At 32.2% G+C, this 17095-nt stretch overlaps 1 protein-coding gene across 1 annotated transcript; it reads right to left on the reverse strand.

Moving 5' to 3' along the window:
• Positions 1 to 257: 257 nt before the first annotated feature.
• On the reverse strand, positions 258 to 2317 carry LOC105110431 (purple acid phosphatase 17-like). Its single transcript, XM_011005467.1, has 7 exons — positions 1891 to 2317; positions 1568 to 1724; positions 1357 to 1464; positions 1094 to 1221; positions 811 to 939; positions 645 to 712; positions 258 to 567 (listed from the first exon to the last, which is right to left on the reverse strand). The coding sequence occupies exons 1-7, from the start codon at positions 2089 to 2091 to the stop codon at positions 354 to 356; spliced, it is 1005 nt and encodes a 334-aa protein (XP_011003769.1). The 5' UTR covers positions 2092 to 2317; the 3' UTR covers positions 258 to 353.
• Between the last annotated feature and the right edge of the window lie 14778 nt (positions 2318 to 17095).

Raw genomic sequence — 17095 nt, forward strand, 5'->3', positions numbered from 1 at the left:
CAGTCAATTGCACATACTGTTCAGGTTATTGGATTAGTTCAACTGTTATAGCTCTGATTTACCAAATTTTATGGGCAAAACATTCTTGTAAAACCCATTTTTCCTTTTTCTTTCTGTTTTTTTTTTGCTTAATAAAAGATTCGTAGGTGTGTGGCAAGCAAGGGAATCCCATCAAGATTGATAGAAGCTTGACCACTTTCATGATGTTTATGACACCGGCACTTTCTTTTTTCTTTTTTGATGCGACACTGACTGGATCACCATTAAAATAGTGCCCATTGACAAAGAATGAGCACGATAATGATATTAAGAAAACATAACTATAACAATGACGATCCTCTAGCTCTGGATCCTTATATTGATGCGTAAAGCGACTTTGTTGCAGTCCATCTATGCAAAACATTGCCAGAAACATCATAAAATGCAATCTCTGCTGCATCCCGAGTCAACTGCACAGACATGAAACCTTGACCATCATAGAAGAATTTTAGCCCGCCTGTCTTTTGTTTTTTAATGTCACCCCTCCATGCCTTAGACCCAGCTCCACTAGTTAGAAATTGTATTGGGCTGTAAAAAAATTGTCCAACATTAGTAACATTTTCGTAAACTCTTGTTTCCACTAACACATATCGCTTAAGGTGTACCTCTCTGCGTCACCGATGTGTTCAAGGCAATGGTCATGTCCATTCATGTAAAAATCCACTTTGTTTGCCTGAATTTAGTGAAAACAGCAGAGGATTAGCTCCAATCTTGTGTCGAGAACCATTTTATCAGAGAAAAAGGGAACTGAATTCGAGTGATAGTGTTTACCTTCAGGATTGGAAGAAGCTTGCTTACAAGTTCCTTAGTGTCCCCGTGATGTCCAATGCTTCTAATTGAGTGATGACCCACGACAATTTTCCACTTTGCACTTGATTCGCTCAACGCCAACTTTAGATCCTGCTCCAAAAAAAGGGTACAGTCCACCAGATAAATTATCCACAGATTATTTACACAGTTGATCATAGGCTTCTAATTGAATGGCTATTAATGTTACACATGCTGTAAACTTGATGCATTATTTTGAAAGTGAAACAATAATGAACATAAACACCTTTATTAGGTTTGCGATATAAGCTCTAGGAGAACCAATGCCTCTCCAGTCATAAGTATGGCCCTCGGCATCAGTGAAGTAAGATTGGACAAAAGGAGTGGTGTCCACAAAGAAAATTTCAGCCAATTCTACAGAAAACCAAATGATTTAATTAGTTATTGGATGAATACATCCTGTACAATTGAAAAATTGAACAAAATAGCTAGTGCAGTCTATATATGACATGAACGAAAGGGAACGCTTAAAAAGTAGAAGCTACACACCAGCATCGACAATGAAAGATCTCAAACAAAGCCACCTGCTATCTATTTTCCTGAGGTGAAGGCTTAACTGTGCTTCCGCATTCCCTCTATAATCATGGTTTCCCAACACTGCAAAAAAGAAAAAGAAAGATAAGAAAAATGTTAAAGAATTCTAATCCAATAAGATCAATATTGAAACAAAATCATTAGTTGTGCCAGTTTGTGTACTCACCACTATACCACTGCTTTTGCAGACTCTTCGCGGTGTAGATTTGGGTAAACGATTCCTCAAATGCTTTGTCTTGTTCACTAGTTAACCCATCATCATAGAAATTATCGCCTGTTGAAACCACAAAATCTATGTCCAGCTTCTCTCCAATCCTTCCCATCTGTATCCATACAAATCATAGGCAGGAATTAATTGAAGGAAAGCTCTTCAAAAGATGGAAATGCCAGTTACATGTTGCATGACTTTTCTCAAACTCCCCTCCCACACGCGCGCACACATACAAGAACATGGTGTAAATTAAAGAAAAGCAAGGAAGTTGGTAGAACCTGAAGAGCAACTTCAGACTGGTTGAAAGCACCTTTTCTGCCCCAGTCTCCAAGCACCAGAAAGGAAAGAGTCCCGTCAGTTTTTGCAGGTTGTTCAAACCTTCGAAGCTCTGCATGTGTCGAGACCAAGCACAAACCAAAACTACTAATCATCAAAACAAGGCATAGAGCCATGTATTCGCTGTTAAGACCTGCTGCCATGTCTCTCTAGCTAGAGCTGAACCGAGAAAAAAACTCAGATAGAGGTGAAATGGATACACAGAACAGAATCTTGGTGGGAATAATTCTTTGTACCAAATAGTAACTTTCAAACTTCTCTATGCTGCAGGGAGTCCAGTCCAGGTCCTATCATTTTTAGTCTACGAGGCTCTATTTTATAGACAAAGTTAGCTGGTTGATTAATTAATGTAGCTTTAGAAAATAAGAGACATGAAAAGTTGAGTGTGGTGATGAAACTATTACATTTCAATAATTCATCAATGCGTAGGCCATGTTAGGTAAGGTATGGAAATTTCTACATCAACACTCCCAAAATTAGCCAATTCGGATTACCCATAGCAAAAAGAAATCCAATAGCTCGTGACAATGGTGGAACTTTGCCACAAAAAAAATGGAATTATTGAAGCAGAAGGACTTGTGACATCACTAAAAATTTATTTTATAAATTAATTTCCGCATCATCAAGTTGATCTTTTTTGTTTTCTTAATTGCTTTAATAACTTCGAAGCTTCATTTAGAGGTTTCTGTACAAGAAGCAGCAAATTGTAACAGAAACAAACGGTGGGCAGTTTCCGTTTGCTACTTGAGTAGGAGAGAGAGGAAGAAGAACATGACATAAACAGAAACAAAGGGATATGCGAATATGCTGCTGAATCAATGTCCGAATAAAGTATGAATCCCAATAGAATATTCGGTGGTTAGATTATCTCAAAACATTCAAGAATCAACGAGCACTGTGCATGAGAATTAAATTGTGCATCTTAATATATCTACTGCTTAGGGACACGCGCTATGTGCAAGTTTATCTAAACTTAAAAAAAAATGTACACCTTAAAAAAATTAAATACAAAGATAATATTTGATGCATATTTTTAACAAAAAAAATAAAATTAAGGATCATGTATACCTACAAAAACTAAAATTAATTGTTTATGTCAGCACTTACTTATAAAGATAAGAAATAAATACAAGTTAAAATATTTGATCTTTGTGGAATTTGGAGTTTTCTAACTTTTAATATTATTTTAACATAAAATATCCTTGAAACATCAAGAAACTAACTCCTCCACTCAAAATACCATTAAATTAATCTAAAAAAACTAAATTAAACTAGAATAAAGATTTTTTTTTAAACTTTAATTTTTTTCTAGTAAAAAAAAAACATCTAAATAGAAGTTCTTTCATTGAATAGAATCAATTGGCACTAATAACATATTTTCTTGTTGCTGAAATATGACCAATGAATGACTTTTCTGATGACTTAAATCCAAAAACTTAAATATGATTAAAATCAAGTTTTCAACCAAAGTGTATAATTTTCAAACTAAAAAAATCAAAATAAAATTTGAGAATAATGCCAAGGCATTACTTCTCAAAAAGATGATGAACAAAAAAAGTTGGGTAAATAAGAAGAAGCACACATATTGCCCCACTTTTAAATTTGATCCTTTTATTTATTTATTTAAACAATAAAAGAGACATTTTTTTCACAAAATTGATCATAAACTCAACACTAGAATATTCTTTTTTAACCCGCAAAAACCTAATAGAAAACAAAAAAAAACAAATTATCAAACTTAATCCTCAATTAATACAATGTGAAAGGATGATATAAAAAAAGAAGTTAGATGACCAAATTATAAAAAATAATGATTTAAATGACAAAATAAAAAATAGAACTACTGTTACAATCCATAATTAACTTACCTGTATTTGTCGTGGCTCGAATCAAAAGTTAATTTTGATAAATAAAAAGAAGAAGTATGATCAATTAGGTTAGGCCCTTTCCTAGCCCAGATTTTAAATTAAATAAAATAAAACTTAAATTTATATGACTTGATCAACCAAGTAAGGAAAAACATGACCCATTTGAATAAGAAAAAAATTTCCAATTTGACTTTTAAAAAAATTCAAGGAGATGGTGTTTTAATATTGTTTTTAAAATATTGAGATGATGAGATTTTGAGTTAATTTGTTAAGCACATGAATTAGTTGGGTCAAAGAATTTTATTTTTTTTATCATTTTTTTATTTAACAACATGATAGTAAAATAGGCATACATAAAAAAATTGATTAAATCATTTTTTAAGAAAATAAAAAACATCATGAAAGCTAATTTAATATAAAAAGGCTAATGATCTCAACAAAAGAAAAGAAAACATAAAATTAAGTGGTACTCAATAAACAAATCTCAAATAAATTCTTAATCATGATTTAAATTAAAATTCAAAGAAAGAAATAAAGAATTAGATAGGTCAGACTTGTGATCTTAATCAGTTGATCATGTACTCAAAACTAATGGATCACTCATCAAAATCAAAAGAATGCAATTTAATTAGAAAGGGAACACATGAAATATGCACAAAAACAATTGGGAGAATAAATTGTTGTACAAAGAGAAAAAAAAGATGTATTCTATAAAATTTATAGAGTGTTATCATATTTTAAAAACAACTGGGCTTTTATGTCAGATAACTAAAAATTATACTTTAATTTTATCAAAATTAGTTTTTTTTTGGTGTATAATCATGTGATTTACCATCTACAAATTAACTTTTCAAAAAGATTGGTGCCAATAATATGCAATAGAGAAATAATTAAAATTGTTAAGATAATGTTATCACATACCTACACAACAGATTTTGAGAGAAATGACACTATGATTATGTCTATCTTCCTTTGGCATTCTTACCCAAGATGTTGTGCCTTTATGCAGGAAAAAAAAACATGTTAGTGTCACATACACCTATCACAAGCATTTATTAAGTTTTTAAAAACAAGAAAATCTTCAAACATGTATAAAGAAGGTCTGAGAAGGGGATGTTTCACATTCATCAGAGAACATCATAGAGATTCTCCTAATGTGATCATCAATTTTATTCAAAAAATCAAATCACTACAATATTGAGCTTGTTCTATGCAAATTTTGATATATAATACTAGATCAAGTTCAACATAAGAAGCAAGATACAACTGATCTAATATAAAATTGTATAACAAGAAATTTACTTTTTAAAATATTAAAAAAACATATAAAAGAAAGGACGAAGGGAAGAACTCCAATATTCACAGTCACATGCAACTATAACATTGGAAGGTAAGCAAAGATTCAACAAAATAAAAGAGTTATATATAAAATTTAAAACAAGTTGTGAAAGGAACAATAACCAAAATGCATTGCGCGTCATCAACAATTAAAAACATTATTAAACTTTCTAATTTAATTCACAAAAATCATCTAGATGCTAAAACAAAACCTAAACCATTATAATGTTGGAAGAAAGATACGTGTTGTATATGATAAAAAACAGTAATGTAAAATCAAAAACTCAAGAAGAAGAAGAAGATTGAGAAGAAAATATATTTTCATCAAAAAGAAGAAAAAGAGCAAATGATGACATAGATTGGAGAGATGAATTTGTTAGGGAAGACTCAGGTGTGGTTTGCTGGTATGGAGAGTGAAAATAGTGCTATTAGTGGTTGTTATTAGTGTTAAAAGTTTGGTATTTCTAGTTAAAGGAAGCTTGAAGTTCTACTAAAACAAATATAAGGATTCATCAATTAGAAATTATCAACTTTATCAAAAATAGAAAAAAAAATCAAAAGATATGTTGTACGTGTGTTTGAAGCTAAATGAACTGAGAAGTATTTTTATCTATAATTAACTTGAAATAGCTTCAAATCAGAACCTGAAATATATCAAAAAGAAAAACAGGAGTTATCAATGGTGCAAAAAGTTAAACGATTAAGAATAACAACTAGAATCTTGTATCTTTTTATTAATCCAAGGGCGACATAAAAGATATAAAAATCTAAGCAATCAACTATAACTAGAGTTTGTGTAGGAATCACTAATTTGGCTATGACCATCAGTTTTCATTGTGATTGTGGTTTTCTAGTGTTTGATTATATTTTAAAAGTTTATAATTTTTTTTAAACCATGACTACAACTAAAAACAATAGTTGTTTCAAATGGAAATGTACCTATACTATTTGGACTTGTAATGTGAATGTTCAAAAGGACATTGACACAGAAAAAGAGAACTAACCTTTTCATGCTTAAAAGTTGCTTTTGTATAATGTTTTTTGGATCCTATTGGCCTTTGTTTACTATATTTGCTACCGAATTCTTGTTGTATATTTTTTGACTAACTGAAAGTGCGCGTACCTCTATGACTTTACGAATAGCAAATTGTTACAAACCCCCCAGGAATCCAACCACAACCCCATTATCAAGCCATAAGAGAATCAATATGCTTTTGGCTGATCATTACTCTTGTACTTTTTTGTTTATGACTTTCAAAGGACGTTTCATCTTCTGAATAACTCTTTATTGAAGGTCTATAAAGTCTATCCAATAGAAAGAAATAACTGTTAAAAAAATTAGTAAAATCTCTTAAAAGATGTAATTGAAAGAAATAAATTAAAAGAATAAAAAAAACCCAGCCATATGGGCATGACTTGGGTGGCCCAACATAGCTAGGCTTAAAATCCTAGTTTCTAGGATGACTTGTATTTAGGATGACTTGTATTTAAGCTTCAGACAATATTTATAGTCACCCTTGAATATTTTTTTTACATTTAAAAAAAAATTGACTTGAACCACGACATAGTACAAGTAAATCATCTAGTATAATTCTATTTTTCATAATCTGATTTTACCATTTTTAAATTTTTCTATTTTCTCCTCATGCGTTTGTATATATATAATTATAAAGTTCTGGGAATGATTAATGACATTTGATCCTATTAATGTTTTTCCAACTATGTAGCAATGGAAGATTAAATTATTCAAGAAAAAGGGTGACATTCATCATGTTCCATTGGCCTGACTAATGGCAATAATAGGCTTTACTTGATCAATTCCAATGGAATTTTTTAAGACAACAAAGCAAATAAAATCACACCCATTGGATTCGTCATACAAAAATTAATGGGCCTTCAATAAAAAATAACTTGGATATACTTGCTAATGGGCTTTTAAGGCCTTCATAAAATGACAGCCTATGAGGACCAAATTAATTGGTACCTGGCTCTAACCATGAGCTATTGTAGGCAGTTTGCAATCACACACCACAATTACAGTTTACGCCATTAATTTCATGTAAAGTAATTAATGAATATATATTTTTATTAAATAAAGTCTAAAGAAAGCCAAGATAAGATGCACGGGTGAAATGCACGGGTGAAACTAAAACTTTAGAATAATTCAAGGAGATAATTCTCAATCCAAGATTTTAAAATTTAATGAATTAAAAAACATATAAAGAATTTCATATTACTCAAATGTTTTTAAATTTATTTAATAGAATTACTAGGATTATTCATTCTCTAATGGTTGCCTTCCTACCCAAAAAAATTGCTTTGATGTGAAATGGTTATCTAATGGTTGTTTGCTATACTGATTTATTTTTTTGTTTATATGCTTCATAGAATCCCATCAATTCATGAATTGTATGTTTTGATAATTTTCTGGATTCTTTAATAATAATAACTATATGTTTAAATTTAAGTGGTAAATTTTTGAGAATCTTCTTAATAACTCTTTTATCAAAAACATTATTACCACAACTTTTTATCTGATTGATGATTTTAGAGATGCTTAAAGAGAAATTTTGACTAATTTATTATTCTTCATTCTAAGCTTTCCAAATCCTCTTCATAGATTCTATGGCTTTATAGAGATGGCTTTTTTATAACCCTGAACTTCATTTTTTAAAATCTCTTATATTTCTTTTATCTTCTTAATAAAAAAAAATTATGAGATAAATTGATTTGCTTACTCCTGTATTTTTATGCATATTTTGCTTATATTCTTTTACATTTTCTTTTGTCTAAGATGCAACAGATCATGTTTGAGATGGTTGTTCATATTCCTCATCAACTAATATCCATAAATATTATAAAATGAAGATAGTTTTCATACACGAACTCTAATATTCATGATGTTCTTCATCAAAGATTTAAATCTAAGTTGCTCTGTAGAAAAAAGTAGAGATAATTGATGAAGAAGCATTGAAGATGTCGTACGTATGCGGCGTTACGACGATCTTCCATCATTTAAAAAAATTGCAAAAGTCTATTTTACAAATAAGAAGGGATATAGAATTCTTATCTCTTACCAGTAAAATAAAATGAGAGTGAGAAGAAATCAATTTTGATATCAAATCTGTTGAAAACAAATTGCAGAAACAGAATTAAAGAAGATTGTTGTATGAAATAATTGGTAAAACTGAGCTCAATACCATAAATGCATGTTTTTATTATTTTGTTCTGATTACAATACTAAACAGAGAAGGTCTCTATATAATATTAACAATAAACTAATTTGATGAAAACTAGGAACACATTAACTTCCCCAATCTAGAAAAAAAAAAATTAACTTTGACTTATTAAAAGATAATATCATAAGCATATAGAATGTTCGCTTGACTGAAGTTTGGAAAAAGTTGCGTCCTGGAAAAAAAATAAAAAAATGCACTTGTTACGATTGCTAACGATAGCAATATTCAAGAAAGCATATTACAGTTCAATTAATGTAGGTAAAAACATCAGTGCGTGCCCACTTACGTGCGACAAAAAACCTAATTCTAAAGTAAAAGTCTGTGCTTGGAAATTCAGGGTGAGTAAAAGGGATACCAAGAAGGGCTTGAGAATTTTTAAAAACAGGGAATTAACCAGCACTAAACAGAAGTTAAGCATTAACAACAAAAACAAAAAGAACTGTAATTCAAGAAAAAAGTATAAGAGAACCATTGCAGGCCAATATATAGTAACATTGAATTGAACATGTTTTAGAGGCTTGCATGGAAGTTCCAATCATGATAATGATAACAAAAGAACAAAAAAACTTAAACCACATGGAAAACAAACCTGAAGTATCCTTAAAGATGTTTCTAGTCAGCCCGTAAACTAATAAACCCAACTATACCTGTATCAGGAGAAAAAATCATGTCAGCAGGTGGCCGGCAGGGTAAAACATTATTTGGGCGAATAGAAAAACATGAGTTTCAAATGAGAAAAACAACATGAGCTGTGGAAAAAAGCAGACTCCCAGATCGCAAGGTGAATACTATTCTCATTTTTGTTTTCTTAACGACTGTTGCTTGAAGTGAATCTAAGAAACTTGATTTTCACAAAGAAGCTATCTGAATTGTTCAAATTCCCGCAATAGAATCCTAGAAATTCCATAGAAAAAAAAACAGATCAATGAATCACAAAACCCTTCCTTGATAATTTAATGAAGATGAAACCCCACACTGCATTGAGACTTGTGTTCCACTCAACAAGAACAACATCGAATATGTGTACATCTATGCAAAACAAACTAAAGAACGCAAGGAACATGAATTAGGAAAATGGCGAAAGACCCCAAGAAAACTTAAAAAAAAAAATGATGCCAATGATAGAAACTGATATGCAAGAACACTTGATGAATACTGAATTGTATAGCATATCTTGAATGAACAATCATTTGGCTTTATATAGCCTTTACAATATTGCAGGGTAACTAATAACTACTGCCCCGGTGATTCAAGGAATCAGTTATTATTAGCTAAGAATTGAACATTAACAAACTTACCTGATTTAACTAACTGCTAGCTAGATTAACTAACTAACAACTTTAACAGATTTGCTAACAGTAATGCTGACAGTTATGGACTACTTCTCAACATTCTCTCCTTTAAACTAATTTTGTGTAACAATTAGTTTACGTCAGGCATCACACAAACTCCCATTTGTTCTCAAAGATTTTCAAATTTCTGCAATTTAACTGGTTTTGTTAGCAGGTCAGCTACTTGATCTTGTGAGTCACAATGCACAAGTTCAATGACTTTGTCTCGAGTTAAATCATGTAAGAAATGGAATCTCACATCAATGTGTTTGTTGTGTCCATGCATAATAGGATTTCTTGAGAGCTTGATGGTTGAATTGTTATCACACCATAAGATGGTGCAACCTTTTTGTTCATGGTTTAACTTCTCCAGAATCTTTCCCATCCATATTGCCTGACAGGCACAAGCTGCTGCTGTCATGAATTCTGCTTCAGTTGTTGATAGAGTGACTATAGGCTGTTTCTTTGATGACCATGAGACTGCTCCTCCACTCAGCATAAAGACATAGCCGGATGTACTCTTTCTGTCTGTAAGATCTCCTGCATAGTCACTATTAGTGTATGTAATCGCTGCTTGTTCTCATTCTTCTTGTAGAATATACCATAATTGATGGTGCCCTTCAAGTATTTTAATATTCTTTTAGCAGCTTGTAGATGCACTTCTGTTGGGTTAGACATAAACTTGCTAATAAAGCTCACCCCAAACATGATATCTGGCCTGGTAGTAGTGATATACATGAGACTTCCTACTATTTGTTTATAGTAAGTCTCATCGATTTTGTTTCCTACTCTAATTTTGTCAGTTTTGAAGCCAGGGACTATGAGATTCATTACTGCATTACTTTCTTCCATCTCAAACCGTTTCAGAACCTCTAGTGTATATTTTCGTTGACAGATATAGGTCTCATTGGTCTGTTGCAGTACTTTTATACCTAAGAAGAACCTTATTCTTCCTAGATCAGTCATGTCAAATACCCTCATCATTGATTGTTTGAATTCCAGCATCATTTGCTCATCATCTCTAGTGAAAATTAAGTCATCCACATAGACACTCACAATAAGAATTCTGCCTCCACTGGTTTTAACAAACAAAGTTTGTTCACTGATGCACTTCTGAAATCCTTCATGGCTGAAGTTATCTTCAATATGACTAAACCAGGCTCTAGAGGCTTGTTTTAGTTCATACAAAGCTTTGTGTAATTTGTAGACCTTGTGTTCATTTCCTTTCTGCTCATACCCTTTTGGTTGTTCTACAAATAAATCCTCACTTAATTAATTCTCCATGCAGAAAAGCTGACTTAACATCTAATTCATATATGAGCTAACCTTTTTTAGCAGCTAGTGCAATGATCATCCGAACAGTGTCCATTCTTGCCACGGGAGCAAATACTTCTGTATAATCCATACCATGTTGTTGAGTATAACCCTTTACAACTAACCTGGCTTTCAGCTTATCTACTTTACCAGACTTAGTTAGCTTGGTCTTATATATCCATTTCACCCCAATCTTTTTAGTTCCAGCTGGTAATTCAGTTAAACTCCATGTCTCATTCTTCTGAATTGACTCCATTTTAGCATCCATGGCTTCCCTCTACTTATAACTTTTTACTGCCTCTTCATAGCTCACGGGATCACCAGAAGTTACAATTGCCATATTCAATTCAGTTTCTTCTTCTGACAGTCCTTCACCAGAGACATAGTCTCTCATCCAATTGGGCATAATTGTCTCCCTCCTTGTATGCAGATTAACATCTTCTTCATATATTGTATTGGTAGGAGCATTGCTAGATTCTCTAATGCCATTCCAATTTGACTCTGCATCTGAGTATGTAATATTTTGCTCAATTGCCTCTGCATCTTCGCTACTGTTTGCTTCATCTCCATCAGTTTCACCTTCTTCTCCCCATTCTAAGTTCATTTGTAACTCCTCTTTGTAACTGATATCCTAGTCCTAGTGTTTTTCTTCTTCAAAGATTATGTCCCTACTGGTTACAATTTTATTTGTTGCAAGGTCATACAATCTGTAGCCTTTTGATTCTTCGCTTACTCCCAACAGTACACAGCACACACTCTTGTTTTCTAGTTTGGTTCGTCTTGCATTTGGTATATGCACATGAGCTACACACCCAAACACTCTAAAGTGTTCAACCGAGGGCTTCATTCCAATCCACACTTCTTCTAGAGTCATGTCTTTTACAACATTAGTAGGGCATCTGTTCAAGACATATATGATCCAGTTTACTGCTTTAGCCTAGAAGCTTTTGGGAATCTTCTTTTCTGAAAGCATTGATCTTACCAAGTTTATCACTGTCCTGTTCTTCCTCTCAGCCACTCCATTCTGCTAAAGGGTGTAGGCTGTAGTTAGCTGTCTTTTAATGCCATTCTACTTACAGAACTCATTGAATTCCAGTGAGTTGAATTCACCACCTCTATCTGTTCTTATACCCTTGATGAATTGTCTAGTTTCTTTTTCAACAAGCTTCTTAAAGTGCTAGAAATGCTGAAGAGCTTATGATTTTTCTGCTAGGAAATAAACCTAGGCCTTCTTGCTATAATCATCAATGAGGCATAAGAAGTACCTTTTGTTGCTGTTTGAGGTTGGTGTGATTGGGCCACATATGTCTGTGTAGAGGAGTTATAGCCTTTGTGATGCACGCCATTGACTCTTCTTTGGAAAAGATTCTCTATGCTGCCTGCTAGTAATACAAGCAGTGCATTCTGTAGTTGATGCAGGGAGTTGTGGTAGTCCTCGAACCATCTTCTTATATTGCAAGGTTCTAAGTCCTTTGTGGCTGAGATGACCATATTTGCAATGCTATAAATGTGACACATCTTGTGCATATGTATGGAAACAAGAAACATCTTTGACTTGAGCCTTTACTATTAGCACAAACATCCTATTGACTATCATTCAGGTTTGGATGATCAGGCCTCTCACAGGATGATAAATCTTGCATGTTCATAATTTGATAAGAATTGCCAGACCCGTTTCTTGTAGCTGGCCTATGCTTAGGAGATTATTCTTCAGTTCAGGTACATAGAATACATCAGTAACCATGTGCTGCATGCCATCCAAAAACAGCTTGATTTTTCCTTTTCCAAGAATTGTCATTCGTGTATTATTCCCAAGCTTTACCAGTTGTCTAAATTCTTCATTCAATTCGCAGAACATATCCTTGTCTCCACACATATGGTTTAAGCAGCCAGAGTCCAAAAACCAAGCATCCTCTCGATTGTTGCCATACAATTCTACATGAGACACAATAGAATTTCTTCTTCATTGTTCAGTTCTGCATAATTTGCCTCCTTGTTCACTGTGGGACATTCATACTGAAAATGGGCAAGTTTGTGATATCTATAACATTCCACAGTGGTTTTGTCAAAGTTATATCGTCCTCTACCTCTTCCTCCTCCTCTGAAGGCTCGTCTGCCTTGTCCTCTGCCATATAATCTTTCTTCAGATGTCACCTTCAAAGCTTGTTCTTCCATGTTGTGTTTCTGGAATTTTTGTTCATGTACAATCAATTAGCTTTGTAGCTCATCAATTGAGAGAATATCAATGTACTTAGGTTCTTCGATTGAGCATCCTATGTAATTGAATCTGTTAGTCAAGGATCGAAGAATTTTCTCCACAATCGTTACATCTCGCATTTGCTCCCCATAGATTCTCATTTTGCTTGCTACAGTCATAACCTTTGCAAAATAGTCAGTAATATTCTCACCTGTTTTCATCTCCAATGTTTCAAACTCCTTCCTTAGTGTTTGAAGGATTGAACGCTTCACTCTTGCATTTCCTTCATATTTCCTCTTCATTGAGTCCCAAATTTATTTAGAGGTGTTCTTCTCTAGAATAGTTTCAAGTATGGTTCTGTCAATGGCCTGAAATAGATATTTCTTCACTTTTGGATCTTTGAGTTTTAACTCCTCTAATTTCTTTTGTTGTGTTTCAGTCACACCTGCTCCTTCCTCTGGCTCTATGTAGCCAGTTTCAACCAAGATCCAGAATTCCTTGGATCTCAAGAAATTCTGCATTAGCATGCTCCAGTGATCGAAATGACCATCAAAGCGCGGTATGAATGGTTGTATAAAATTGCTGTTATTGTCATTCGCCATCTCTTAGTTTGGCTCTTCTTTGTTTTGTATAGTTCAGTAGAAAAAACAAAGAAACCAACTGCAGCTTTCTTTTCCTCTCCCTGCGGCTTTCTCTTTCTCTTCTTTTGTTTTGCTTTGATACCAATTGATAGAAACTGATATCCAAGAACACTTGATGAATACTGAATAGTATATCTTGAATGAACAATCATTTGGCTTTATACAGCCTTTACAATACTGCAAGGTAACTAATAACTGCTGCCCCTGTGATTCAAAGAATCAGTTATTGTTAGCTAAGAATTGAACACTAACAAATTTACTTGACTTAACTAACTGTCAGCTAAATTAACTAACAACTTTAACAGAATTGCTAACAGCAATGCTGACAGTTATGGACTTCTTCTCAACATTAAACGGGTCGAAACAAAAAGTAGCAGAATTTAATGCAGCAGAGAACTTGCAGCTAGTCTGAAAGAAACAGCGGGGCAAGGTGCCAGCTGCAGTTTCAACAAAACTATGAAGAAATTGCAGAAAAAGTAGCCTACAGAGGTACCAACGAAAGGAGGAAAATAGTTGTAATAACACAACCAGTCATGTTCTTTTTTGTGTAAGATGGAAGAACAACGTTATTTTCAATAAATGTCGAAAGCCTGATATAGCACACAGTGACCATAACAGGTGTCAAAAGCAAAGGCGAAGGCAACGGCCTTGTCGAATGAAAAAGAAAAAAAAGAACCAAGTACAGTTACAGCCTTGCAGGTATCGAGAAATGCAATGTGAGCAATATATGTAATTTCCAATAAATGTCGAAAGCCTGATATTATTTTAATAACACAACCAGTCATGTTCTTTTTTGTGTAAGATGGAAGAACAACATTATTTTCAATAAATGTTGAAAGCCTGATATTGCAGAAAAAGTAGCCTACAGAGGTACATTTTTGGTTGCTGAATCTAGTGAATTTTGAAAGTGGAGTGCTTGATTTTGATTTCGATTCTTCAGTAGAAGCGAGAGAGGAAGCCCGAATTGAGAGTAAATTAAGATTCAACGGGTCGATGCGAGGGACTTCGTAAGGAATTGGCGGACCTTCGTATTCTACTGCGATTGAGTAATCGAGATGATCTTCGTCAGGTAACGGTACTCCTGCTGGTAACATCTTCCTTATCACTTCTTCCCACTCGCTTCCTTGTTCTGTAGTCGTTGACATTAGAGGTTTTGTTTGTTTGGTAGCTGAGAAAGTGAGGGGAGATGGAGGGGAAAGGAAACACTTGGTAAGAAGGTTGGGAGAGAGAGGAAACGGAGTTCAGTAACGGAAGAAGAAGCCAAGGATTCTGTTTTTGACTCTGTTAGACTTGACGTAACTAATGATGTGTTAGTAAGGATTGTTTTTTGTGATAACTATGAATAAGTCCACCATTATGTTAAATATTCCAAATCCGTACAGTAACTATAAATATTTCTATTTTACTATTTTATTTTTATAGACATATCGATTAAATCCCTCAATTACATTTTTTTTATTAACAAATCACAATTAAGTCCCTTAGTCTTTGAACTCAACATCCCATTGCATATTATGCATCAAATTGATGTAATGATTTACATTATTAGAACAAACTTTTCTAAAATATAGTGATTCAATTTAGTTAATAATTAATTATTCTCTTAACTTTTATAAATAGATTGATTTCAGAAAAAGTATTTAATAATTTTTATAAATAGAGAAATTAGCTTAGTTAATTCATTAGATCATATAATTTAGTTAGTTATATCATTATCCATGAAAAAATTATTAGTTTTTTTTTTGTCATTTACAGGTTTTATCTTGATTAAAAACAAAATCCTATTTTTATCTTTGTCTTTAAGCCGTAAGAAATGTCAAAATTGAGTCCTTTTATGAAAATCCAAGACAAATAAGGTTTTTTTATTTCTGTGTTCTAAAAACAGGGACAAAAATGTAAATTGCAAGCATTACTAGGGCCCATAGATGATTGTTTTAAAAGAAAGAGACTGGAATTGCTGGATTGGTAATATCTAAGGGCAGGTTTGAAATTGCACTATAGTTGGGGTATTGAAGTATAGCTGGCTTGAAGTTGGGAGAGGGGTTGACAGTGGCCTGGTGCTGTGTAGATTCGGCGCAAATACATTCTCGTAGTAGTACGAAGAAGCTAGTAACAAACTAACAAGTGTATATTTGTTTATTTGTTGTTTGACTTTTGTTTTTAGTTAGCTCTTCTCAAGATTGTGTTTGTCACTGTAATAATTTGTCATGATGGCAATTTAAAAAAATTATTTTATAATTTTTTTAAATTAAGATAGATTTGATACTTATATATATTTATATTTGATTAAAATTATAGTTAAAATTAAAATTAAATAAAAAATAATTTAATGTGTTTGGTTAAATATATTTTTAAATTAAGGTAATAAAATAATTAAAAAAAATTTATATTAATATTGATGGTTTTTAATTTAAATATTGTAGATTTAACTATCATTATTATATTATTAAATAAATAATAATTTATATCAAATATTTTTTATTATTCTATTAACTTATCTACAATTTCATCACTTATGAAATTCATTTGATAAAGACTATTGTTTTCATGATTTTTTGAGTGTACAACAAAATCAAGTGAAATATAATCAGAAACAAAATTAAAATTGCGATTAAATTTCACAAATGTTATGTCATCATGCGATATTCTTATAATTTATGTAGTGTTATTAAATAATATTAAACACTAATTTTTTAAATAAAATATATTTTTTTTTAAAAAAAATTACTAGATTAGATGTGGTCCAGTGAACACACTATTCACATGACCAGTATCCAAGTGAATTATTTACCTAGCAAACACAAGAAGAAGTAGCTCTCAGCTGCTTCATGGAACTGGCAGTTTTCAACTCAAAAAACATGGGTAACACATAAATAGTTAAATGTTTTTTTTGTTACAGTGCTCGGGTGAATTATTTACCTGGCAAACACAAGAAGAAGCAGCTCTTAACTGCTTCGTGGAATTAGCGGTTTTCAACTTAAAAAACATGGATACCACACAAACAGTTAAGTATTTTTTTTGTTACCGAACATCATATTTATGCAGTTGGCTTTAGAAATTAAAGTTATCGCGTAAACAAATATTTTCTTAACTTCTTTCTTTAAAAGTATTTTTATAAGAATTTAAATTTTTTATGTTAAATTAATATTTTTTAAAATTATTTTTTATTTAAAAATATATCAAAATAATATTATTTTGATATATTTTTAAATAAAAAAT

The sequence above is a fragment of the Populus euphratica genome, unplaced genomic scaffold (genome assembly GCF_000495115.2).
Source record: "Populus euphratica unplaced genomic scaffold, PopEup_1.0 scaffold253.1, whole genome shotgun sequence".
Classification (NCBI taxonomy): Eukaryota; Viridiplantae; Streptophyta; class Magnoliopsida; order Malpighiales; family Salicaceae; genus Populus; species Populus euphratica.

Coding starts and splice junctions, on each gene's coding strand:
- LOC105110431 (XM_011005467.1), bottom strand. CDS start 2,091: ATGGCAGCAGGTCTTAACAGCGAATACATGGCTCTATGCCTTGTTTTG. Junction 940..1,093: donor ATATCGCAAACCTAATAAAG/GTGTTTATGTTC, acceptor TTTTTGGAGCAG/GATCTAAAGTTGGCGTTGAG. Junction 568..644: donor CACATCGGTGACGCAGAGAG/GTACACCTTAAG, acceptor ATTTTTTTACAG/CCCAATACAATTTCTAACTA.